Genomic DNA, 27,869 nt, shown 5'->3' on the forward strand with positions numbered 1-27,869 from the left:
AAGTTCATAACATAACTAAAGAAAGCCTTGTGATTATCCTTAGTGTCCTGTGCAATTTTTCTCTCGAAGCTGGCCTTAGACGATTTTATGAGTGCCCGTAGTTTTTTGCTAATACTGATCAGAGATGCCTTCCCTTTTTGGGATTTTGCTGTATCATGTAGTAGCTTACTACTTCTATTGTATAGTTTGTTTATGGCTGGGGTCCACCAGACAGGACGTCTGCCTTTGGAGGAGTGGATCTTGGTTTTATTTGGGATTGCATGATCCATGCATTCCTGAAGGTGTTCATAGAATGCGTTTATAAAGGATTCTGCGGTCTGGGCCGTATTTTCCACAGGCCCGGGGGCTTTGAAGGATTCCATGCAAGTAAACATGAGGCACTTTCAAAGTGGAGTACCCCACGTCCCAGTTTTCAGGCCACTACTGTTTGCACCTTTTATCAACAATACTACACTAGACCTCCCCTCTCTAAACCTAAGACTGTATGTGAATGTTAATTTACTTAATATAGACAAGACAGTAGCAAACCTATAAAAAATGCAAACTGATTTCAGAAGCCTTTGCAATGGGAGTTATAAGAATAAGAGGTTCATACACACCAATAAATCAGATGCTATGCAATTCGCTACTCAGCAAAGAGTAAAGGATCCAACCCCACTAAGAATTCACGATGCACATAATAATCCTATACCTAGGGTGGCCCAACAAAAAAACATGAGTATAATAATACACCCCATTCTGCTTCGGTTTAATACTAAAAACACTCTTTCTTTGAAACTGCATACAAACAAAAAGTACAAAGAATCTCACAACTAAAATGATGTCATAGAATATCACAACTACTTGCTCTGAAAGAGGAGTAAGACTTGGCCAGAACTGTACTAAGCCCCAAACTTTAATGCAGAGGATGCATTACAACACTGTTAAGTACTAATACCCACCAACTTTTATATAAAGAAAAAAGAAGTTATGTACTCACCATAACATTACATCTGAGTAGTTAGACTTCATTTGTCATCAACCTGTGGGTTTCGGATCCAATACAGATCTGAGCCGGCAGCTTTCCAAGCTAAGATCAGAGCTCCAAGCTCCTCCCCCTTACCCATACTACACTGCAACCTCCTTCCAGCCCTCAGATCCAGTTTGCCACCCACAGCGTGACACACATCAACCCAAGAGACATAACCTGATATGATCACATAAACTAGGCTCACCAGACCTAGAAACTCTGAGTCCAAGGACTGACGTAAACCACCAAGGTCAGGGGGAAGGAGGGAAGGAAGGTTGATGACAAATGAAGTCCAACTACTCAAACGGAACATTATGGTGAGTACATCACTTCTTTATCTGAAGTAGTTAACTTCATTTGGTCATCAACCTGTGGGACAGAGTCCCCAGCTACCAAAAATCTTGGGAGGCCCTTAAGGAAGGATATTCTGGAGCACTGCAAAACCAAAAAAAGACCTTCCTCTAGACACCATTTCCAACTTATAATGAGTCATAAATGTGTGAGAGGAAGCCCAGATAGCCGCTGAGCAAATGTCATCCAGGGAAACTCTGGACCAAAATGCAGCAGATGTAGCCACAGAACGGGCAGAATGAGCATGAATCCTGGCTGGTTCTGGTAATCCATGTTCCTTGTACACCTGCAAAATACAAAGCGAGATCCATCTAGCAAGAGTCACCTTTGAAACTGGTTTCCCCAAAAAAGGTTTGGCAAAGGAAACAAAAAGCTGATCAGACTTACGGAAGGATTTAGACCTATGTAAATAAAAATGTAACTGTCTGTGAACGTCCAGCAAATGAAGTTCGTATTCCCCTTTATTTTGAAAGTTAGGGAAGGATACTGGGAGATTAATAGACTGATTGATGTTTGATTCCAAAGTGACTTTGGGAAGGAAAGAAGGGTTCATCCTGAGAGAAACCCTATCCTTATGACAAACTAAGTACGGGGGTTCATGCATAAAGCTTGAAGCTCCGACACTCTCCTGGCTGAGGTGATAGCCACCAGGAAAGCAGTCTTCCACAACATGAATTTCAAATCAACTGACGCTGCGGGTTTGAATGGAGGCTCAACTAAGGCCTGAAGAACCAAGGTCAAATCCCACAGAGGGGAATGATGCTTAATAGGAGGTCTCAGTAAAAAAGTACCTTTGATAAAGGTCTTACATATTCTGGCAGCAGCAAGAGAACCTGAATTTTCTCCTACATGAAAATGTGATATAGCCGCCAGCTGGACTTTAACTGTAGAAGAGTTGGCCCCCTGTTGGAAAATTTGAGACAAAAAGTCAAATACCTTTGGAACAGGAGCGGTAAAGGGATCCAAATTTCTCTGAGAAGCCCAAAATCAACTGACGCTGCGGGTTTGAATGGAGGCTCAACTAAGGCCTGAAGAACCAAGGTCAAATCCCACAGAGGGGAATGATGCTTAATAGGAGGTCTCAGTAAAAAAGTACCTTTGATAAAGGTCTTACATATTCTGGCAGCAGCTAGAGAACCTGAATTTTCTCCTACATGAAAATGTGATATAGCCGCCAGCTGGACTTTAACTGTAGAAGAGCTGGCCCCCTGTTGGAAAATTTGAGACAAAAAGTCAAATACCTTTGGAACAGGAGCGGTAAAGGGATCCAAATTTCTCTGAGAAGCCCAAATGGAAAAATGCTTCCATTTACTACGGTACACCTTTCTGGTAGAGGACTTGTGTGCCGCCACCAGGATGGACTTAATGGGGGAAGAAAGGCCGGGAGTCCTGGCAATTAAAGGAACTGGAGCATCCAAGCAGTAAGCTTGAGGCTATACAGATTCGGGGAGGAATTCCCGAGGGATTCAAATGAGATCTGGAAAGGGATCCAATATCCAGGGCGGAGCCACTAGATGAGACCGTAGGCAAGGGAACTAAACTTGACGAAGCCAGAATGGGGCTATGAAGATAATCCTGCTTCCCAACTGCCGACCTTTCTGCAAGAATTTTGTCATGAGAGGTAGCGGAGGATACACATAAAGAAGACCAGGTGGCCAAGCATGGACAAGAGCGTCTCTGGAGGCTTCCCCCCGAGGGGAAATTAGAGTGAAAAACTCGCTGCACTTCGCATTGGATGGTGATGCGAAGAGATCGCAGCAAGGCTGACCCCACTTGAGGAAGATCTGTTCCTCTACATACGGGTTCAGAGACTACTCGTAGGGCAAAAGGATAACCCTGCTCAGTTTGTCCGCTAAAATGTTGGACCGACCCGGGATGTGTGTTATCATCAAAAAACGGTTGGTGGAGATTGCCCATTCCCACACTCTCATGGCCTCTCAACAAAGTGGGTAGGACCTGGTTCCCCCGTTTGTTGATATACCAGACCACTGACATATTGTCTGACTGAATCACAATAGCTCCCGGAGGAAAAGAAGCATGAAGGGCCTGCAATGCTAAAAGGACTGCCCTCATTTCCAAAACACTGATATGCAGAACGGTCTTGTTTGGGGTTCACGTGCCTTGGACAGCACTGCCCGAGCGATGCCCCCCCACCCTAGACAGGAGGCGTCTGTGGTCATCGTGGCTTGGGGCAGGGGCATAACAAAGGGGAGTCCTTCTCAAAGATCCTGGGATTGAAGCCACCACATGAGGGAGGTTTGCACACCTTGCTTAGAGGAATCGGGAAGTTTAGGGGCTGGTATAACAGACACCAATGAACTTGTAACGTCCACTGTAACACTATCATATGCAGATGTGCACAAGGAACCAGATTTATGGCTGCTGCCATGGACCCTAAGGCTCTCAGGACTAACTCTGCTGTGGGTGAAGAAGTCTGAAGAAGTGCCAAGACATGAAGGGTCAGGTTCCGAAGTCTGTCTGGAGTCAAAAATACCCTGGTCTGAACAGAATCTATTCTCGCCCCTATGAAGTCCAGAATGTGAACAGGCTGAAGAGAGGACTTATTAAGGTTTATCGTAGGACCCAGTAGATTTGACAATTGAAGGAAGGAATTTCTGGCTTGAATAAGTTGATGCCTGGAGGAGGCGGTGAGGAGCCAATCGTCCAGGTACGGAAAAACCTGAATGCCCTGAAGCCTCAAGTGGGCCGCTACAACTGCCATGACCTTGTTAAACACCCTGGGGGCTCTGGCAAGACCAAAGGGTAGGACCCAGAACTGGTAGTGATTAGCCCCTAGCCGAAAGCAAAGAAACCTCCTAGATCGCCTGTCCATCAGGATATGGCAGCACGCGTCCTTGAGGTCTACCAAACACATCCAGTCTTCCTCCTGCAAGAACAGCAGGATGGATTGTAAGGTGACCATCTGGAACTTCTCCTTGGCAACAGACAGGATCATTGTGGACAGGTCAAGAATCTGCCTCAAGCCCCCCGTCTTTTTTGGCACCAAAAACCTGTAATAGATGCCTAAAAAAGTTAATAAAATATAATAAAAAATATATAAAATAAAAAGTTACACACACACACACACACACACACACACACATATATATGTGTGTGTGTGTGCGCAACTTTTTTTTGTCGGATGTTTATTATTTAATATTTATATATAAATATATTGTACTGAGCATTTTTAGTAATATGTCTTTAAGTAAGCAAAGTTTCTAGTCATGTGATCTTTTTAGTTAGTATATATAATGAGTAAAGAATTTTAGTTGTGAAATGCATTTGATGAAGTAGCTTTGCTACGAAAGCGCTTATGCTACTACATTTTGTACATTAAAGATGGATTTATTTTGGAAGCCTTTGGTCGTCCTTGGATCCTTCTGTGTATTTTCTGTGCTTAGTTTAGATATTGTTTTTTCTTTATTTGTCTGAGCCTCTCCTTCAATGTTATTTTAAATATTTCCTCTGGTTTGTACTCTGATGTCACTGTGAATATATACTTAGTATTTTCTTGTTCTTTTATTATTAAATATATTGAAACCTTTCATTGTGGCTGATCTTTGTATTGCATATTTATTTGGTGACACTCTGTGGGCCACTCCTACTAGCCTCACTCTTGGTCAAACTACCATTTGTATTAGTATTAATATTACACAGTAAAATTGGACACCCTTTATTAAGGGCCTTAAAGTAGCAGGCGAGGGGTTCTGGTGGCAGTGATAACTACCTTATAGTCTGGGCAAAAGAGGGCAAAGCTAGTAAACCTGTGCCAGCCTTTCCCAGGTGTGTGTGTGTCAGCTATTAGGCAGTGACATAAAGCACAGGTTGGAAATAGAGAGTGTTGGAGGACTTGGGCTGGTACCCCGACTAAGGATTCAACTTTATAGCTGTACCAGTGGGGAGTCTTACTGGGGATCTGGAGAAAGACAAACATCCAGACCCCAGATTGAGTGTGTTCCCTGTGCTCTCTTAAGGGAAATTGTGCTTGATGCAGAGAGCTGCATCTGGAGATACTGTGCCTGTACCTGTTATTTTCCCAGTAAACAGACCCCACTGGTGCCAGTGGTGAGGACTGATGGTCCTTGCTTACTGACCCAGGTGGAGGGTCATCACACAAGGATACACACTAAGAATAGGCTTGACATATAGTTTTGCTAGAATAAATCCTACATACATATAGGATACACAGTAAGAACAAGCTTGACATACAGTTTTGCCGGAATAAATCCTACACAAATATAGGATTCTCGTTGCATGGGCCTAATGCAGCCACATTAAAGCAGACCTACATCTTCATTTTATATTTCACATTTTACATGCAGTTTCAACAGAAAGGAATGTTTCAGTGAAAGAGATACAAATGAGCTCAGTGAAATAACCTTCAGGTTAAGGCACTGATAAGGATGACATGTGCAAACAGAGTGTGCAGAACATCTGGTACAAAAACAGATCTTGTTTATATGGTACAAGGCTTGAGAACCAAGGTTAAAGAGGCACATAAAACGTTTAGGAAATTTATATGGTTTTAGTACTATGAGAGCTATTTCTAGTCAGAAATAAGTTCAGTTTGGATACTCAGGAGATGTACAGAAATCAGTTTGAAGATCCAGCAGTTCAAATATACAGAAATGTGTTGAGATACTCAGAAAATGGACTATAGAAGTCAGGTCAAATGTTCAGTAGTTCAGATATTCAGAAGTCAGTAAAAGTTCAGAAACTATACAAAACCGTGCAATGTCTTAATTTTGCCATTACAGAGGAAATAAACAATTCTGAGTTCAGAGTTACAAAGAAGAGTGTAATTCATTTATCAGAGCTACAGAACTCTGAGTAATCATTAGCTATCTCTTGGTCAGCTCATCAGGACTGTTATCTGAGACACTCAAGTCTTGTTTGGATATTGATTAATTTCTATTTCTACTGTGTGCTGCTACTACATAATAAAGCACCTTTATCAAAGCTCCACTCAAGTCTTGTTTGGATATTGATTAATTTCTATTTCTACTGTGTGCTGCTACTACATAATAAAGCACCTTTATCAAAGCTCTAATGAGTAAAGATTTTTATTCTGAACAGTACAAGAAGATTTGTCACATAAAGGACCAACTGGGAAATCTGGCATCTGACCAGTACAGCACCGGCTAATTAAAAGATAAAGACATTTATTCCAATTCTCACACACACAAAATGTGAAGCAAATTACAAATACCGTAGGACATGAATAGAACAGAATACATTTTAAAAGTTACAATTATATTAAATAAAAATGTTCCTGACTGTATTACTTCCATACACTTTACTGTTTCCATAACTTGCAATGAACAAGCTTCTGGACACCGAGAAGAATGAGGGCAAATTTTCCAGGCTGTTACCAATGAACAATTACATAAGCAGACATCTACACACTGCAATGGTATACCTAGTCACCTGAGGAAAGAGGAAGCACTGAGAGTTTCAAATTTCATGAACTGTGTTGTTTAGAATAGAATGGGTAGTGTCTCCTCCATCTCCTGTTGTTAAAGTACAGTAAGGAAACCACCACACTAACATTTTGAGGGGCAAATTGACAGACTTTATGATATCAAAGACTAAAGTAGGATGATGTGCCTTCTAGGTGAATGGTGACATGCACGATGGGTATATGGTGTTATTGTGTGATGGTGGTATTCATTCTACTGATACGATGTAGCCCTCCCCTACAGTGGGCTGGAATGGGCAAAAAGAAGCACAGTCATTTTAGAATGTTGCTGTACAGTGTGCATTACGATGGACTTGTGTGGCATGATGCCCACATGTAATTGCAATGCTGTGTTTTTCATGCTTCACTCCTCAGTGGTACTTTCTTATGGTTCAGGTGTATGGCAATCATGTCTGTGTGCTTGTAGCTTCATCCATTGAGCTTTCTTTGAAGATGCTTTCAGTCAAAGCAATGAAATAAATGGCAACTAAATTAACAGTTTGAAGATCTGATAAGTGAACTTACCAAGAGAAGCAAGGATTTCCATTGTCCTCATTGTTGACTGAATGTAAAACCATAACTTCTGCAATGATAGCAGGCCTTGCCTCTGCAGATGTTCCAGTTGTGTCACCAGGATCATGTACTCTTTCATTAATGTTCTCATAGCAGCAGCCAGAGCATGATTCACCTGCCCATACTCAAATGAAGATTTTTCTTCAATAAATCTGGGAACAGATCGATCGCTCATTAAGAATACATGCCATTCCCCTTGTCATAGTGTTTTACTTCTAAAAGTTGCTAAAGTCTAAAAATATTTAATTACATGCCTCCATAAATATCTAGAAAATACATATGAACCTCCATTATATCCCATGTAAACAAAACCGTCTGTCTGCAACCTTGCCAGTTCAGCCACAGGCATATCACCGACAAAACAGTGAATGGCATTTGTAGGTAATGCTAAGGTTTTGTGAATTCCTGAGAAGAAAGAATGCTCATCTTCATTATCACGCTATCTCTTTAATGGCAACAGCTGTCAATGGAATATACAACACTGAAAGACATATGGACCTGTAAACAATGATGGAATGTTGTGTGGTGCAATCTTGCAAGTGTGAGACAACAACATTATTTCTCTATATTAGGAGCCATCTGATTAATCTTAAGAGTTCTGAAGATACAAGAGTATTTAGTCAGAAATATCTTGGTGTTGAGGGAGTGTGACTTGGGACCAAACAAGGTGGGACAGTATCCTCAGCTGCAGTAACTCCCAAAGGGTGTACATTGTCGTTTAAAAAGCAGATGGTATGACAAAAAATATGGAAAGACACAAGGTGCTTTATACTTTGGGAAAGCAACAGGGAGAGGATGGTGAAGAGGTTTAAAACACTTGAATCAGTAACTGAGAAGACCAGTTGGTTGAAGAAATGAACTGGCAGGCAGCAAGAGGTTCTTTTATCTTTGGAGTCAAAAATGTATCTACTTCCAAATATCTATGAAAAATCAGGTGTAACAACAAAACTGCAAGATGAACAAGCTAGCAGCTGATACAGTAAAAATGAAAACAGATGACCTGAAAAATAGAGCAAGAAAGCGCAATATCCAATGGCAGAGATCTCAGAGACGATAGCAGAAGCATGTATAGTTTCTTCCAAAATAAACATCTGCCATCTATTAATGTTCATAATTACAAGAACTGAGAGGGTGACAGAATACATACGGAAGGAATGTGCTATCAGAACTCATACAAGCCCACACAGGATACTTGTAGACTACATTTATACATGTGCAAGAACAAACCACATAGACCACCAGGCTAAAACAAAAAAAAAAACCCTTTTATTACAGCTGTGTTAGCGCTTTCGGGAAAACCTTCCTCAGACATGGAAGGTTTTGTTTTTTATTTGTTTTAGCCTGGTGGTCCTATGTGGTTTGTTGTTGCACGTTCATTATTTGCTGCAGTAGACCTTTGGTTCCTGACAGTTTGTATTTAAATTATTACATTTCTACATGTTCAAGAGCTGGCTGATAAATAAATATCTTTTGTGTAATGAGGATAGTTTTTCATTTTAAAATATACCAACATTATTAAAAAATACTAGTGTCAATCTGCAGTAAAGGTTATTCAGAAAGAGGAGGATGCACATAGGTCAATACAATGGATAGAAAAAGTTTGAAATTAGGATGCCTTTATGGTCCTACCATCAATTCACCTCATTTATTTAGAGTTCTGTGAAAACTGTCATGTAAACCAAATATTGGGGACTTCAATGTGACAGATAATTAATCAATACAATGAAATATACTAGGATGGCAATGCATAAAAACGCAACAGTGATTCAATGATTCTGATGGATTGAGAGGAACAAGAAGGGTGAAATGACATATGGAAGGCAAGACACCCCCAATGGAGAGAATATACATTTTTTTGAGAAAAGAAGAAAAACAGACTAGTAGACTTGATTTCTTTTCATAAAAAAAACAAAAAATAAATAAATCCACAAGTTGCTCCGTAAGCACATCTGGTACCTCTGTTATTTGTCTTCTCAGGATATGAATAAATTAAGGAACTATAATTGAAAATGATTTTGCACTATAGGACTTTATGCTCTAGGGATTTACATCAGGAAGTTAATTTATATATTTGAGTGCAAGTTATTTGAGATGTTGGAAAATATCTCAAGTAAGTAACATGTTAAATAAATATTTAAGTAGCAAATATCTGAATTGTTTAATTGTTTAACTGTGTGTGATTAACTGTTTTTTTCTGTGTAAAACAAAGCAATAAATATTATGATGTCATATCCTTTGAAGACAAATAGCTGAGGTACCAGATGTGGTAACAAAGCTTAAATGTTTGTGGAGCAACTTGTGGAGTTATTTATTTATCTTTGATTGGGCTGTAATTTATTTGTTAATTTTTTTTTAACGTTAGGAGGCTAGGTTTAGATACAAGTAGGAAAGAAATAAGAAACAAGTAAATTTGATCATGTCAATGCTAACATGGCAATGGAAAAAAAGAGATGGGTGAGGGAGAGAAGTGGTGGAGATAGAAACTTTGGAAATGGGGTTCAAAAGAAACAGAGACAAAAGGGTCAGAAATTATTCCAGAAATGGAGTAATGTAATCCAAGGAGATAGGGGAAGTGGAAGATATTTAGTGAGATGGGGCAGAAGGGATTCTGGAGAACTGGTGGAAGGAGAACTGATAAGAGGTTAAGAATTAAAACTGAAAAGACTTCAAGTTAATTTGGATAGAGATGCTAGGGAAGGTGGATACAAGGAAATTTTAGTTCAGTTTGTCAAGTTACATGTACAAATAGACAAAACTGACATGACAATACTAGTAGTAGAGACAGGACTGATTAGGACCTCTGCTGGGCTCAGAGAGAAGGATCAGGAAAAAAATTCTAGCTTGGAAGTTGAATGAAAGAGGTCAGAATGCCATGCTTGAAACAGGTATACTAAAATAAACAGGTGGTTTTTTCCTTCCTTCTTTCTCTATTCTTGTTTAGTTTTAAGAAATGTTCGGTCAGACTGGTGGTTTGGTTTTTATTAGTTTTTGCTGCTGCTTCATCCTTGGAACTGTTGTTTTTCCTTTCCCTATTCTTGTTTAGTTTTAAGAAATGTAGGCAGTGCAATGTAAAAAAAGAAGAAAGCCTGGACAAAAGTGTATTTAATATAATAGGCTGTCATGAATGACTCGATTATGGTCCCTGGCTTGATCTAACAACAGGTTTTAAGTGGAACCAAGTAAACAAAAGAACAATGAATGTAATGAAAAGTTTTCTTCCAAAAATAAATGTTCACAGTGTAACAGAAGAAGCTTGTAAATAAGTGCAACTGTATATCTGGCTCTCATGTTTCCATGGAGACAATCCGATAAGAGGGCAAAAAAAACAGAACACTGTTTTCTTACAATAGCTAAAAATAATGTTTTCTGAAAACATTTAAATTGTTTTCTACATCTGGGACAAAAATAAGTAAAAGACAGAAACAGACAGCACTTAGCGTAAGTAGAAGCAAAGGCTGTACCATGCGTCTTTGCATGCATAATCTTCATTAAAGGTCAACTAAGCCTTTAACTGTAGCTGTCAATCTGGATAACTGTTCCTCTCATTAGGGTTAAAATTCACTATTTGAAGACATACATAGATTTGCGTGTTTATATTAAGTTAATATGTTATGGGGGTATCCTGGGGCTGTGTTTGTTCTTTTGTTTGAGGGTTTTCCTTAAAATAGTCTTGCAAGATGTGACATAGGTTCAAATGGATATTACAAGAAACAACTATATAAAGATCAACCTGCCTAACTTTATTATATGCATGAAACACAAAAGGGGAAACTAGACATTAAAAAAGCTGCTATACATGTGGGAATAGTATCTTCTTACCATAATGGCAACTCTTTCCATATTATATTTGAATGTGAATGGCCAAACAGATATATACAAAAAAAGAAAGAGTAGTGAACTATATTAAGAAATGTAGAGCGAGAATAGCTATTCTACAGGAGACACATTTAGAAAGAAATGCACTTGTGAAGGGGAATACTTATATTAATTGCTAAAGGAACTCCAACTGCGATAGAAAGGGAAAAAATAATAATAGTAGATTTGTGGTAGTAAGGAGCTACTGGCAAGGGATGAGGATTACACTAAATAGAAGTTATGTCCTTACCATAACATTCCATGTGGAGTGTTCATCTCGCCTTTGTTCTTACACCTGGGTTCGGAGCCGATCCTCGGCTCCGTGTCGGCCGCTTGGCAAAGCTCTGCATCGAGAAGAAGCTAGAGACCAACCTAACTCCCACAATCCCCCTCTGCCTTTACCTCAGATCTAGTTTGCAAGCAAACCAGAAGCCAACAGAGAGAATATAACACATTCATGCCAACAAGAACAAACATAGTTGAAAAATATAACCACAACAACTGCAAGGCAGAAGCAGGAGAACCAAACCAGACACCTAAACTGGACGTTCTTCCTGAGGGTGGGAGGGTGGGAATGTAAGAACAAAGGCGAGATGAACACTCCACATGGAACGTTATGGTAAGGACATAACTTCTATATGTGAGAGTGTTCAATCTCGCCGTTTGTTCTTACACCTGGGTAGCGTCCCTAGCTCCATGTTCCTGAGGAACTCACGGGAGAACGTTCCTGAGCACAGTGGAACCAAAGGTTGACCTGTCCCTAGAAATCCTGTCTACTTTGTAATGAGTAATGAATGTATGTGGTTTAGACCAAGTGGCAGCCGCACAAATAGTGTCTAATGGTAGGCGGGCTGCATGAGCCAGGGATGTAGATACTGATCTTGTAGAGTGCCCTTTGGGCTTGACAGGTAAAGTTTGTTCAGAGGCAGTATAAACAAAAATAATACAATCAGAAAGCCATTTGGAAAGGGTTCGTTTCGTAACTGCCATACCCTTCTTGCTGTCTGCGAAGGCTATAAAAAGCTGGTCTGTTTTTCTGTGATCCTTTGTTCTGTCCAAGTAAAATCTGAGTTGTCTATGAACATCTAACTTGTGTAACATATATTCCAACTTATTGGAGTGGTCTTTGAAAAAGGTAGGGAGTTCAATGGACTGATTAATATTATTAACGGAGCAAACTTTGGGAAGAAAGGATGGATTAGTGCGAAGAAATACTCTATCAGGGTGAAAGATCAAATAAGGGTGTTTAACTGAAAGAGCTTGAAGCTCTGATACCCGCCTGGCCGATGTGATAGCCACCAGAAAAAGGGTCTTCCATGACAAAAATTTCAAAGGACAGGAAGAGGCTGGTTCAAAAGGTGGTAGCATCAGCTGTGATAAAAGAAGGTTCAAGTTCCAAGGTGAAGTAGGACTTCTAACTGGTGGTCTAATATGGAAAGATCCTTTTAGAAAGGCCTTACAAAGTCTGTGAGCCATAATAGGAGCCCCACTTTCTCCCACATGAAAGTTTGAAATGGCAGCCAACTGCACTCTCAAAGTGGCAGGAGAAGCCCCTTGGTGGAACAGTTTGGTTAAAAACTCCAAGACCTTATTCAGAGGAGCTATTACGGGATCCAATTGTTGTGTAGTTGCCCAGTGCACAAAACGCTTCCATTTACTAGTGTAAATCTTTGTAGTGGAAGCTTTATGAGAAGCCACCAGGATATTTTGAACTGCAGGGGATAGAAGATCAGACCTGGCTAAGAAGGGAAGCGGAGCAGCCAAGCTGCTAATCTGAGGGAGAGAAGCGACGGGTGGGGAGCCCCTGACGAGTGAGTCAGCAGATCCGGCTCTGGGTCCAGGATCCAGGGTTCCCGAATTTGGTGTGCCAGAAGAAAGGGAAACCAGATTTGACGAGGCCAGAATGGGGCAATGAGGATAATTGTCCTTTGCAGGTTGCTGGCTTTCTGTAGAAATTTTGCAATCAGGGGAACAGGAGGAAAAGCGTATAGGAGACCCGGGGCCTATCGTGAACCAGGGCGTCCCTGGGGACTTCCCCTGTTGGGGGTAACAGGGCAAAATAGCTTCTGCATTTGGCGTTCATTGGAGACGCAAACAGATCGCAGGAAGGCTGGCCCCACTTGCGAAATATTTCCATCGCAATTGATTGTTTGAGGGACCACTCGTGAGGTAACAGGATGGCTCTGCTCAACCTGTCCGCTATGACGTTGGATAACCCCGGGATGTGCGTTGCTATCAGAAAGCGACCCGTGGACTCCGCCCATTGCCAGATTCTCATGGCCTCTCTGCGTAGTTGATAAGACTTGGTTCCCCCTTGTTTGTTTATGTACCAGACTACGGACATGTTGTCCGTCTGAACTGCAATTGTCCCTAGAGGAAGAAGGGGAGCAAAGTGTTGCAACGCTAGAAACACTGCCCTCAACACTAGAACACTGATGTGCAGATTGTACTCCAAATTGGACCATTCGCCTTGGACTGTCTGTCCCTGAAAGATGCCCCCCCACCCTATCAGGGTAGCGTCCGTGGTCACCATAGCTGTCGGCGTGGGTAGCACAAATGGTCTTCCGCTGGAAAGATTGCAAGTCCGAAGCCACCAAGCCAGGTGTGATTTGCATATGTTTGTGATGTGAATTTCGTGCATCAGGGGTAACTGTTGGAACGACCATTGTGCTAACAGTAGCCATTGAAGAACTCTCATGTGCAGTCTTCCCAAGGGTATCGCAATGAGAGAAGCTGCCATGAGACCCAAAACCTTCAGAACCAGTTTCGCTGGGGATTTTCTGGATGATAGAAGAAGAGATATATGGTTTTGTAGGGAGGCTATCCTTTCTGGAGGAAGCCTTAGGATTAAGCAACGCATATCCAATTCTGCACCTATGAATGAGATATGCTGTGATGGCTGTAGTAAAGATTTTTCGAAATTTACGGAAATTCCGAGATGAACACAGAGTTGTAGTGTGTAATCCCTGGCCTGAATCAGTCGACGCTCGGTGGTGGCAGAAAGGAGCCAGTCGTCCAGATACGGAAACACCTGGAATCCCAGGCTTCTCAAGCGAGACGCTACCACTGCCATACATTTGGTGAAAACCCTGGGGGCTGAGGTCAGACCAAAGGACAGGGCTCGAAACTGAAAGTGACTGGCTCCCAGCCGGAAGCGCAAGTGATCCCTGGACGCCCTGGCCATTTTGATGTGGTAGTATGTGTCCTTTAGATCTATTGAGCACATCCAGTCGTCCTTCTGTAAGAATGGAAGGATCGATTGAAGCGTGACCATCCGGAACTTTTCTTTCTTGATGAAGGTATTGAGTTTGCTTAGGTCCAGAATTGGCCTCCAGTCCCCTGTCTTTTTTGGAACTAAAAAGAACCTTGAGTAAGTTTGAATCCTCTTTGGTCCGCTGGGACTGGTTGGATGACTCTTTTTTTCTAGCAGCTTTGAAATTTCTATAGCTGCAGGGACTCGCAGATGGGGCGGTACATCTGGGAGTCTTTTCTCGGAATTGGGGCAATAGGAAGGGAATTCTGTAACCTCTGGTAACAATGCTTTTTACCCAATTGTCTGATGTAAGACTTTGCCAGGCCTGAGGGTATAAAGCTGTGACCCCCGACTGCCTCCAGAGCAGGACAGTCGGGCCTCCTCTCAGGAGTGCTGGAAAGGTTTCGGGAGTGTATCCCTGTCACCTTGGTTTTGCGGACCCCCTCTGCTGCCAGGCGGCGTCTTCCACCTCTGCCCCTCCTCTGCCTCTAGAGGGCATCACCCTGTGTGCCTGGGAAAGAACCTTGGGGTTTTTCGAAACCACATTTTTCCACCACATTGCCCTTTGGGGTACGGTCTGGATGGGGTGGAAAAACGGACTCCGACAGCAGACAGAGTCTTTCCCTCTTGCTCACACCGAGTAAGGGTCTCCTTTACTTTGGGGCCAAAGAGAGTGGCACCATCAAATGGGGCGTTAGTAAAGGAAGACTTGAAGGCTTCCATAAAGGAACATAAGCGCATCCAGGATTGTCTACGAAGAGCAATCGCTGAAGCCGCTGCCCTACTCGACCCTTCGGCTGCGTATGAGATCAGCCTCATGGAGGAGTTTGCAATAGATGTAAGGGTATTGAGATGTGCTGTAACTTTCTCCGAGACAGCAGCATCTGTAGTACCCTGGAGGGTATTTCCCAACTCTTTGATTAGATCCCTCTGTAACCGTGTGAAATGGGTCAAATAGTTCAGGGATCGCATGGAAAAAGCCGCTGAACTAAAAATGCGCTTCACATACCTGTCCATAGTCCTAGAATCTCTGTTAGGCGGATGGACAGATGAGGAAGATTCAGACATCTCCTTCTTCGTGGCCGCTGCCACCACCATAGCGTCCACTGGAACTCCCTTTGTTAGATAAGCCTTATCTTGGGGGGCTGTAATATATTTATTAGGCTTTCTAGGGACTGGCTCCACCGTGTCAGGTGTCTCCCACGCCCTCCGAGCAATCAATTCCATCAATTCATCGAAGGGCGGATTGACCCAGGAGGAGGAAGGGCGAGCACCGAATGCCTTCAGCAAGACCGACTCATCCTCAAAAGGGGGTAGGGCTTGCCGATCACCTCTCTGTTTTAGGATCTCCAGGATGTCAGAAAAGGAGACATCCTCTGAGGGTGATTTTGGGGACCCTTCTGACTCATCCAAGTCAGTGTCCGATGTCAAGGATTCCTGTGGAGAATCCAAGTGTCTCCTCTTACACAATCTTTTCCTCGGGACTTCCTCGGGGGGGGGGCATCCGATGAAGCCTCCGAGGAAGAGGGGGCACCCTCTAGGGGTGGCTGAGACACTGGTGCTCGACGCTTAGATGTAGCCGTGGGTGCAGAGGAGGATAACGGACCTTTATGGGAAGGAGAAGCCGTTTCTGCTGAAGTGGTTGTCTGGGTAGACAACACCTTCCTCATGAGATCGAAGGCCCCCGGGTCCCGAGTCGAGGCATCCCCAGGTTCCGAAGAAATCAGAGGAATCCCCGAGACAGGCACCGATGGCATCGACCCCGAGGACGGAGCCGAGTCGATCCGAGCCGAGGCTCCGAGAGGGAGAGTCGGAACCGAAATATCGGTTCGACTCTCAGTCCCGGATCCAAGGATGGATCTTCGGCTCCGAGACTCCGGCACTGGATCCGACGGAGTCGAGGTGAACGGTGCCGACCGAGAAATAGACGGTTCCGGCACCGAGGGCTCCACAATCAACAGATCAGCCTCTCCCAGCTCCGAAGACTGGATAGGTCTCGGAGGAGGAACAGGTGGAGATAAGGGAAGGCCTTCGAGTCTCGACACCAACTGAGAGGAGACAGAGATGAGTTTAGACAAGGCCGTATTCTCCATCAATTTCTGCACCACGCGGTCTACATCGGTGTCGGAGAGGGGTCTGGAAGAACGCGTCGAAGCCGACCTCAAAAGTACAGGAGGAGGAAGGTCCGTCACCGGTTCCAAGACCTGAGGCTCGGTAACTGACAAAAGTTTAACACTCGGCCCCGAAGCCTGTGGAACCGGTGATCGAACTTTAAATGAAGAGCTCGGAGCCGATGACATGGGCTCCGACGTCTTCGATTCCTTCGAGGATTTAGATGCCTGGTCTGATGCATCCAGAGCCTCTTGGAATGCAGGCTTCAAAAGGCCCCTATCCATAAGTTTCCTGCGACTATCTGTCATGACCCTTCCACTGAAAGAATGGCAGATGGAACAGTCTTCCTGCAGATGGAGAGGGCCAAGACAGTAGACGCAGGAACTATGATTATCTGTAACAGACATCTTTTGTCCACATTGGCACCGTTTGAAGCCTGATTTAGCCTTTTCAGACATGATACAAAAGTCAAATCCAGGTATAAGAGAAAAGCCAGTACAAAATGTCAAATCCAGTAAAAATTGTCAACTCCAGTAACAATTGTCAAATCCTGTAAAGTAAGTCAAATCCTATAGTCAACTCCAGTAAAAGTTAAAGGGTGGGGTAGGCCCCGAGGGAATAAACTCTAAGAAAGTATATAAAAACTATATACGGAACCGAGAAACCCTCGATACACTACTCACACACACACAGTCAACTTTAAAGAGAATTTTTTATCTAAAAAAAATATAAGAAATAATTAATCTTAGCTTTGAGGTGGTCCGAGCTCATCAAAAATGATGCGAACGTTGCAGCGGCAAACTAGATCTGAGATAAAGGCAGAGGGGGATTGTGGGAGTTAGGTTGGTCTCGAGCTTCTTCTCGATGCAGAGCTTTGCCAAGCGGCCGACACGGAGCCGAGGATCGGCTCCGAACCCAGGTGTAAGAACAAACGGCGAGATTGAACACTCTCACATCATGCATTTATATTCCACCTAAAAACTGCTACAGTGGAGCTTAAGAAAAATTTGGGAGAAATAATCAGCTTTCAGCAGGGAATATTACTTACAGGTGGTGAATGTAATTTGATTTGCAACAGTAAGGATGTATCTGGGGAGGCCTAGAAGGGAAAATATAACAAAAAAGTAGATTTATGAAGAAATTTATGAAAATATTTGGTATGGAAGATGTGAATTCAGTAGCAGTAGCTCAGACAGAATTTACACCTTATCCCTAAAGATATGCTGTAGGTGGACTGGACACTCTAAATTGGCCCTAGGTGTGGGTGTGTGCATGTGGGTACCTTCTGTGGAAGGTTGAGCACCGGGCTGGCAACTCAACACCGTAAAACTCCACTGCTAATCGTTCTGTGGACTGTTGTTCTGTTGTGGTGACCCCTAACCTGGAAAAGCCAAAAAGGAGAAGAAGATTCCCCAAGGTACAAAAACTGGGCTGGGCTAGAGCATTTAGATTTCACAAAAGCATGTGCATTCAACTGAAAGTTTTAATACACATCCAGTAACTATCTCAGATCACTCTCCAATAATAACCAAAATAAAAATGAAACACTAGTTTTTCCCCACCTATCTGTTAAACAAAGAGGAATTTAAGGAATGGGTAGTGGAAATTATTTGGGAGTTATTAAGGAAGACAGAAATTTCCTCAGAAAATACAGCTAGTGAGTGGGATAAAATAAAAATGGAGTTCAAAAATAGGGTAGAAATGAAAGAAAGAGAGGTAAGGTTAAGAAGTAACAAGAATTATTTAGAGGGTGCGACAAAAGTTAAAGCATCGCAGAATAGGGAGAATCTCTCAGAAAAGAAGAGGTGGAACTACGTATTCTGAAGTCCCTATCACTTGACCCACTATCTATGAAATGGTTCACATCCTACCTCGAAAACAGACAGCAGGCTGTACTCTGGCAAAATAAACTATCTAATCACCTTCCTATCTCACTAGGTGTCCCAACAGGGCTCCATATTAGGCCCTCTCTTGTTTTCCATTTATATCAATGACCTCCACTTAGCCATTCCACTCACCACATGCATTCAATATGCAGACAACTCTACTATAGTCTGTTCAGCCACCTCCCAGGCCAAACTCCAGTCTCTTACACAAAAGGCTTTCAATACGGCAGAACACTGGTTCTCTAACCGCTGCCTCCTACTAAACCCCCAAAAAACTAAACTTTTACTCTTTACACCAACCCAAAAGTCTACCCCTTTACACTTCACTCTCACATCAAATAATGGCACTCTTATTTCTCCTGACCCAACCACTAAACTATTAGGAATTACAACTGACATTAATCTCAACTTTGATACCCACATAAATACCACGGTAAAATCAGTTAACAGAAAATTAGGATCCCTCTACAGAATAAAACCCTTTCTTATACCAGTAGCTAGGACTGCTATAGCTACTCAAAAATAACCTTAACAAACTAGCTATATCCTATAATAACATTGCCAGGTTCGCTACAGGCTCTCCTTTTAGAACTCATCACTGTCTGAATCTGAAACAACTAGGCTGGTTAGAATTAATGAATCAGATTCAATTTCATCAACTTACAATAACACATAAGACCCTTTATCAACCCAGCAACACTCCCATACTCTCCAGCTTCATTATACCATATAACAATCTCAAAAATCTACGCTCCTGAAACAAAATGCTTATGAATACTACTAAATCTAAAAACGTAGCCAGCGACTCCTTGTTCTCTAACTCTGTCGGAAAAGTATGGAATCAACTACCACCTGACGTTACATCTCAGACCTCTCTCCCACTTTTTAAAAGAAATCTAAAGCTTTATTTCAATAACCACTGGTTATGCTCCTGTACCAACCCTGACTAACATTTCTCTTGACTCTAATCTTCTACCTTCATCTATTATAACCTTCTTAAAATGCTTCTATATCCTTTAGTCTTGCATAGAAATTTAATGTTTACAATTATACTATAACTTCTCTAGTATACTACCCTTCTAAGATTTGTTTATCCTATAATTAGTATGAGTAGCTCATCTTCAAAAAAAAAAAATATATATATATATATATATATATATATATATATACATATATTTACATTTTTTAACAATTTCTTTAGCTAAGGTTTTATATTATAATTCATGCTGTGTAAAACTGTTTTATGTTATATCCACTATTAATTTTGGAGGTTTTCCTGGAGCTTTTCTCCCCGGGCCTCTACTGAAAATGGACATATATCCAGTTAGACTAGCCCGGTCAACAAATGTAAAATAAAAAATAAATAAATAAAAAAAACCCTGCAGATTGTTAAAGAGAAAATAATGGACTACCTTGATAAAATACACAAGTTTAGAAAGACTGCCGTTAAGCCACTGTTTTTTTTTTTTTTTGATAACTCCAGAAAGTAGAAAGGGTTGTTGCCAAGCTTATAACAAGGAAAATGACCAGAGATCCTGTAGGGTTATTATTTCGGAAATTTTATAAAAACCTGTATAAAGCAAAGAAATTAGGAAATCAAGAAAAGCTACAACTGGAAATGTTAATGATAGAATTGAATATGCCAAGGTTAGAGGCAGACAAAGTTATCAATTATTAACAGTTCGATAGCAGGAGATGAGATAAAAATGGTGACATATAACCAATCTACAGGAAAGTGTCCAGGAATATATGGTATTCCTGTGAAAGTTAGGAGGGAAGTAATACAGATCTGGAAGGTTTTGTTTAACAGTATTTTAAAAGGAGGAGAAGCACCAACATCCTGGAAGAAAGCTGTAGTGGCTGTATTTCCTAAAGATGGTAAAGACACACGAGATCCAGCTTCATATAGGACTATTTGGATTCTAAACATTGATTATTAAGTGTTTAATTATATAATGCTTACAAGAATGGAAAATGTGATGCCAAAACTGATAGATATGAATAAATGTGGAAGGGAAGTAAGCATCTGACAACATTAATTGAACAATGATGATCCAGAGGAAAACAGAATGCAAGAAAATACTACTCTTCGTGTTGGGTCTTCAGAATATACGAGGGATAGGAGGCAAAAATTAAAACTGGGGGGGGGGGCAGTTCCTCTCTGATAAGTTCTGTTTGAACAGAGGAAGCAGGCAGGGGTGTTTTCTTTCCCCTTTATTTGTGTTATATTTAGAACTACTAAAAAAGAAAATAAAGGACTCAAAAATGCAAGGATATGCTTGGTGTGGTAATCAAGGAAAGTTGGCTTTACTTGCAGATAATGTTACTGTGTACCTGATAAAACTAGAAAAGTATATTATAGTGTTGTGGAACATTCTGAGACAGTTTCAAGTCTTTTCGGGATACACAATTAATGAAGATAAAACAAAGGCAATAGCTGCAAACTATGTACCCTCACACGGAGTGGTTCAGCAATACCCATACCTTTTGGGACATGACAAAATGCAGTACTTAGAAGTATGGGTTAAAAATGATTCTGTTATGGCAACTAAGGATATGTGGGAAAAGACTAAACAAAAGATAATACAAACAATGAGAAACTGGAAGCTCTGTCTTATAGATATGGTAGCAAGCTACAAAAAGTGAAAATTTATTGGGTTCCTTTAGTTTTATACACAGGTCAGGCATATTTTTATCGACCAGAAGAGATGTTGTGGACAGCAATTAATAAACACTTGAAGGATTTTATCTAGTAGAGGAAGATGGCAAAAGTCAAGTGGGATAAGTTGATCCTTCTAACAGAACAATGTGGTTTGGGATTACCTGATGTGAAGGGGTATTTCAGAGCTACACAGTTAAGTCTTCTATACAGCACAAGCAGAAGGCTATATTTCAAAGTGGAAAGGGATGATGCTGAAACAAGCTCAAGAATTAGGAGAGACTGGGATTTTGGCTGCTAGTCCTTAAGGAGAATAACAACAGACAAACAGAATATTATATTCATAAAGTAGCAAAAAGTATTCTAAGAATTAAGCCAACATAGGAATGGAGAAAGGAGATTTTGCTGATACAGATGACTAGGGGTACAAAGAAAAGGCAAGAGGGGGGCTAGAATTTACTGGAGAAAGCTGACAAAGGAACCAAGGTATCTGGAGCAAATAATTAGACAGGGAAAGGTAAAAGAATGAGAAGAGGCCAAGAATACATTTGGATGCAGGCTATAGATTGCTTCTGTTGCTCATCTAGGTTCACAAGTAAAGACGAACAGGAGGGATAGTTCGTTTATATGCTTTATTATGTAGAAACACATCAGGATGGATAGTAGCAGTACAAAATATAAACTGACTGATTAACTGACAGACTACACAGACATACATGCGTACATCTCAGCAACTTACTACAAAATGGCAATCAGGCTCACATGTGCTCAGTATTTACACACTTGTGCAAGCCCCTAGAAAGCTTCTTAAAGGTATACATACATAATGATCTACATCCTCCCTCTTTAATGAATTGCCCACATTATAATGACATTTGAAAATAGAGACATGCAACTGTACAGACAATAAGAAATAAACACAACATTCATGTTGTCGTGTATCTGGAACATGGTCTAGAAATGCGACCTGATCTAATGGATACAGCAATCAAAACTGGGTTTAGCAACAGGGACAGACAACTGTGAACAAATAGATTCTGGAGCTTCAGGATTCTTCTCAGGAACAGGGATATTTACTGGAATGGGCCTTGAGCCTGCCTGGAATAATTTTGGTATGCTAAGTTCGACAAAAGGTAATAGCCTAAGACAACCATTTGGAAATAGTCTGCCTTGACTCAGGTTGTCCCTTCTTACCTTCACAAGAGATGAACATTACATCAGAATATCTGAAAGATAGTTCTGTCAAGATAGCACCTGAGTTGTCTGTAGACATCCAATGAATGGATTATCCTTTCCCCCTCATTTTGGGTTCAAGAAAGAAAACAGGGAGTTTGGCTTAAAGTAAACTCGGACACCACTTGGCATAAAAGAAAGATTACTTCTCAGAGAATCCATGTCCTTATGGGAAATGTGAGGGTTGACTCACCACGAGAATGTGTAACTCAGACACCACTCGGCATAAAAGAAAGATTACTTCTCAGAGAATCCATGTCCTTATGGAAAATGTGAGGGTTGACTCACCATGAGAATGTGTAACTCAGATACTCTTCTTGCATATGTCAGAGCAATCGGTGAAACTGTTTTCCATGTTAAGAACCTCAAGTCAGCCAGCATAGCTGGTTCACATGAAGCAAGTGTTAGCTTCTCTAACAAAAAAAATAAGATTCCAAGGTGAGGACAGCAGTTGACTTGGAGGCCTCTTCTGCAAAACCTCTTTCAAAAACAGTTTGACATGACACTTCATTGAAAGAGGAGGATCCATGAGAAGACAAATTGAAATGGTTAATAAATCAATGCTGACAGAGGAATAAGAAATGCCAAAGGATAGTAACTCACACAAATATTGTAAAACCAGAGAACAACCAGAGGTGAATAGTTGCTGGTAATGTTGTTGGCACCAACTAGACAACCTTTTCTATTTCCCAATATATGATTTTCTAGTAGCAGGCTTTCTTGCCTTTAGTAGTACCTGCTGCATGTCTTCAGTAAACAGGTGCCTAAGCAGAATCAAGACTCTATCATTTAGGGAGTCAACTGAAGTTGATTAATACTGGGGTGTATCAAACACATCGGTTCTTGTGCAAGTAGATCCAGTCTGTGAGGAAGCTTGTGGTAACAGCTCCTGGCCATTTCCAAAAGAAGGGAAAACCATGGTTGCCACAGCCAGAAGGGAGTCACCACAATGATCTTGGGGATTCCTTCTGAATTTTCATAAGTAGCCTGGATATTACTGGAAAGGGTGGAAAGTGTACAGGAACATTCTTATCCAAGGAAAAGAAAAAGTATATATCTTCCAGGCCTTCTTGCATGGAGTCCTGGAACAGAAACTTGACAGTTGCTTTTTAAGAAAGGAGACAAAGAAGTCTACTTGAGCAAGTCCCCAGAGATTATCAAATCTTGGAAGACCCCTGATGTAGTTTCCATTTGTGAGAGTCTGCAGTGGTCTTGCTCAGCTTGTTTGCCACACGTTTTTTCTCTGTCAGAATGTAGGACAGCTGTAGAGTCAGATTGCGCTGTGAAGCTATATCCTACGCTAACAAGGCTAGGCTGCAAATGTGCTACAACCTGGTTCCACCTTGCTTGTTGATGTACAGCATGGCTGTGGTTTTATTAGTAACAACCTGAAGCAGTCCTGGGGACCTAAGATGATTCAGAGAACCGAGTGGCTTGACCACAGTGAGCATCTGTTTGATATTTATGTGGTTGTGTCTGTCCTTGGTGTCTCATACAACTTGCACTTTTATCCCTCTTGAAACTGCTCCTCAAGCAAAATCTGAGGTGTCTTGGTTACTGACTGCTTTGGAACAGGAAGGGAAAAGGGGAGACCTGGACTTAAGAATACCTTTTGTCTCCACCAAATGATTTCTCACTGGTCTTCTTCTTCTTTCGACTGCTCCCGTCAGGGGTTGCCACATCAGATCAACTGTTTCCATTTCTTCCTGTCCTCTGCATCTTGCTCTGTCACACCAACCAACTGCATGTCCTCTCTCACCACATCCATAAACCTTATCTTAGGCCTTCCTCTTTTCCTGTTACCTGGCAACTTCATCCTTAGCATCTTTTTCCCAATATACTCTGCATCTCCCCTCAGCACATGTCCAAACCAACGTAATCTTGCCTCTCTGGCTTTGTCTCCAAACCTTCCAACCTGGGTTGACCCTCTAATATACTTATTCCTAATCCTGTCCATCCTCATCACACCCAGTGCAAATCTTAACATCTTCAACTCTGCCACGTCAAGCTCCGACTCCTGCCTTTTTGTCAATGCCACTGTCTCCAACCCATATAACATAGCTGGTCTCACTACCCTCTTGTAGACCTTCCCTTTCATTCTTACTGGTACTCGTCTGCCACAAATCACTCCTGATACTCTTCTCCACCCACTCCATCCTGCCTGTACTCTCTTCTTCACCTCTCTTCCACACTCACCATTACTCTGAACTGTTAATCCCAAGTATTTAAACTCATCCACCTTTGCCACCTCAACTCCCTGCATCCTCACCATTCCTCTATCCTCCTTCTCATTCACACACATATATTCTGTCTTAGTCCTGATGACCTTCATTCCTCTTTGCTCTAGAGCATATCTCCACCTCTCCAGGGTCTCCTCAACCTGGTCCCTACTCTCACTACATATCACAATGTCATCTGCAAACATCATAATCCATGGGGACTCCTGTCTGATTTTGTCTGTCAACCTGTCCATCACCATTACAAATAAGAAAGGGCTCAGAGCTAATCCTTGATGTAATCCCACCTCCACCTTAAATGCATCCGTCACTCCCACCGCAGACCTCACCGCTGTCACACTACCCCCGTACATATCCTGACTGATTTCTCACTGGTACCAAAGAGATTTCAGATACCAACATATCTTTCTCATGTGGAGTCTTGTCCGGAGAATCAGAGATGCCATGAGACTCAAACTCCTGAGATATTCCCTCACAGTGACTGAAGTCCTAGAGGAAAACCTCAGAAATAGATCTAGGTGTAGATCTACTTCTTCCTGTGGATGAAAATCTCTTTGAACTGAGGTGTCTAGCTGAAATCATAAGAACACATTACTGTGTGAAGTAATCAAGAAAGGCTTTTGAACGCTCTCATGGCATCCCAGCTTGTGTAAGAGATCTCCCACCCCAGAAAGAAATTACTGACGCTTTGAAAAATACTCTGCCAAGATAAGCATGTCATCTTAATATGGAAAAATGTGGACACTCCGTTGTGTAAATGAGCTAGAACTGGAGCAAGAGACTTTGTGAACACTGTTGATGCTGTGGATAGTCCAAAGGGTAAGGCAACAAACTTATAATCTGATCTAGACAAACAAAATCTATTAATGTCTGAAGTCTGGATGAATAAGGATGAGATGATAAGCATGTTTTAAGACCAGCTTTACCAGGAAACTTGAAAGAGGTAAAAGAGGTAACATGGCTGTGAAGTGAAATCATTTTGAATTTGGGCACTACCACACAAAGTTAAGGAAAGAAAGATCCAGAACTGGTCTCCAAGCATTTTCTTTCTTCTCCACTAAGAACATCCTTGAATAAAAACCCTTCCCCATATGGGAAAGAGGAACCAGTTCTATCACCTCTTGGGACAGCATGTGATGAAGAACCAGTGGAAACAGAAGAGTCTGATCTGGAGGATGAGGAACGACCACTTGAAAAGGAGGAATTTCCTCCCACTGCCATCTGAAACCTTAATAAATGATCTTCAGAACCCATTTGTCTGAAACCATCTGTTGCCAAAGGGAAAAAAAATGGCGATTCCAACTTTCGGGAAGAAAAAAAGGGGCCAAGGTCTCTGAAGAGTCATTCAGATTAATTGGACTGTTCCCTGGTTTTGGGAGGTTTGAGGCTTCTTTTTGGAATTCCCTAGCCGTTTCTTCTTAAATGTCTGTTTACCTGCAGTTTGCTGAGATTATTTCTTTTTACCAGAAGTGTATTTACAAGTTAAAAAATCCCTCATAAGACTTGGAAAATGAGGGCTGAAAAATCTTTTGAGATTCCCTGGATCAGCTTACCCCTTCATCACACTTTTTGATCACCTCGGCGGCAGAGGGGACAAAAACGAAATCTCTGTCCAAAGGGGAATTTAAAATCTAATGTTTAACATTATCTGGGAGCTTCTGGCCATTGCCCTGCAAGAAGTATCAACAGAGTCATACACACAACAGCAAACAACGAGTAGTGATCTGTCCAACATAAGAAACTAAATTATAAAAAGCAGACTTTTTCTCACAAAAAGAAACTGTAGATAAACACTTCTCATACTTTCACAATTACTGAAAACAAACTTTAACATATCACAATTCAGAATTCTGAAAAGCAAAGTTGCAGAAGTATGCACATTTTTCCTCCATACTTAACAATAATTTTCCCATCCTTATTAGAAAGAGTAGGATTGGAATTAACTAAGAATTTACCAGCAGTGGCATAAACTGAAGTTATACCTGCTGAGTCAAGTTTGGGAGCAGTGTATAAAAGCAGTATATAACATTTTAAATAAAAGTCTTGGGAACTTGATATATCTTACCTAACCTTTTAAGGGCAAATGGCTGACTTTCAGGAATGTTGCAGGCAGTAACACATAAAGCCTCTAAACCAAAAAGAACAAGAGGAATGGGTGTAGGTTCTAGAAATTACTTCTGTAACAACTCATAGCATTTTCTGTAGGAGTGAGAAACCTCAGTGTTCTCCCACTAAAAAGACTGACACATTCTAGCAACAGTCTCAAAAGAAAGAGAAACTCCCACAGGGAGAATCAGAAACGTACAGTTGTGTACACAACCTGTTCGAGTGTATTCACTTTTGCAGTCATCACACTTGGGTTATCTGCCTGCAGGTAGCCCTCAGGTGGCCCGAATACCAGAGACTTAGTATTTCTGTGTCGGTTGCTGTTGCTTCATGACTGACATCAGGTCGTCAGGGGTATAAAAGCAGGCAGCCGATGCAATTACATCAGTTTTTCTTGCCCCAAATGTCAGGAGCCCCCCAAATAGGGAGCTAAGTTATGGTGGGAAAAACACCACCAGTAATAGCCCTGTAAGGGGTGAGTAATAGACACAGAGAGTATATATATATATATATATATATATATATATATATATATATATATATATATATAGAGAGAGAGAGAGACAAGGGGGCTGGAGGGTGGGAAACCAGGACTGCAACAGTGAATACACTCAAACATCTACATTTATGGCAAGTGTAAACAACTGTACTATGTTCTTCATGTTTCACTGCTGCAGTCATCACACTTGGGTTTATTCCCAAAGCTGAAGAATGGATGGAGGCAGTCAAGAAGAGTTGGGGCTGGCTAGTATGCCCTGCAGGACTGCTGTTGCAAAACCCGCCCTGGATTTGGAAAATATAGGCAGGTGGTAATGCTTGGTGAAGGTGTGAACAGAACTCTGGGTAGCAGCTTCCAGAATGTCCCTGGTAGGGACTCCCCTGAGGAATGTTGTAGAGGTAGAAGTTGCCCTAGTGGAATGCGTTCTGACCCCCTGAGGGGTTGGTTTCCCATGGTGTTTGTAGCAGAAATGGATACAGTGTGCTATCCATTTGGAATTGTTTGTTTTGAAATGGCCTTGCCCTCTGCCCCTGGCGCAAAACTGACTAGTAACTGGTCAGATTTCCTGAAGGACCTAGTCCTATCAAGGTAGAATCTGGGTTGTCTGTGCATGTTTAAGGAGTGCAGGATCCTTT

At 41.6% G+C, this 27,869-nt stretch overlaps 1 protein-coding gene across 2 annotated transcripts in view; it reads right to left on the bottom strand.

Moving 5' to 3' along the window:
• TUBGCP2 (tubulin gamma complex associated protein 2) overlaps positions 1 to 27,869 on the bottom strand; it is a 1,158,397-nt gene that overhangs the window by 914,294 nt on the left and 216,234 nt on the right. For both annotated transcript variants that reach the window (XM_044056780.1, XM_044056781.1), the window contains exon 7: positions 7,347 to 7,546. In XM_044056780.1, coding sequence (XP_043912715.1) covers positions 7,347 to 7,546 — 200 coding nt within the window. The remainder of the gene's footprint in view (positions 1 to 7,346; positions 7,547 to 27,869) is intronic.

This window comes from Protopterus annectens, chromosome 14.part0 (genome assembly GCF_019279795.1).
Source record: "Protopterus annectens isolate FY-2018-M chromosome 14.part0, PAN1.0, whole genome shotgun sequence".
Taxonomy (NCBI): Eukaryota; Metazoa; Chordata; order Ceratodontiformes; family Protopteridae; genus Protopterus; species Protopterus annectens.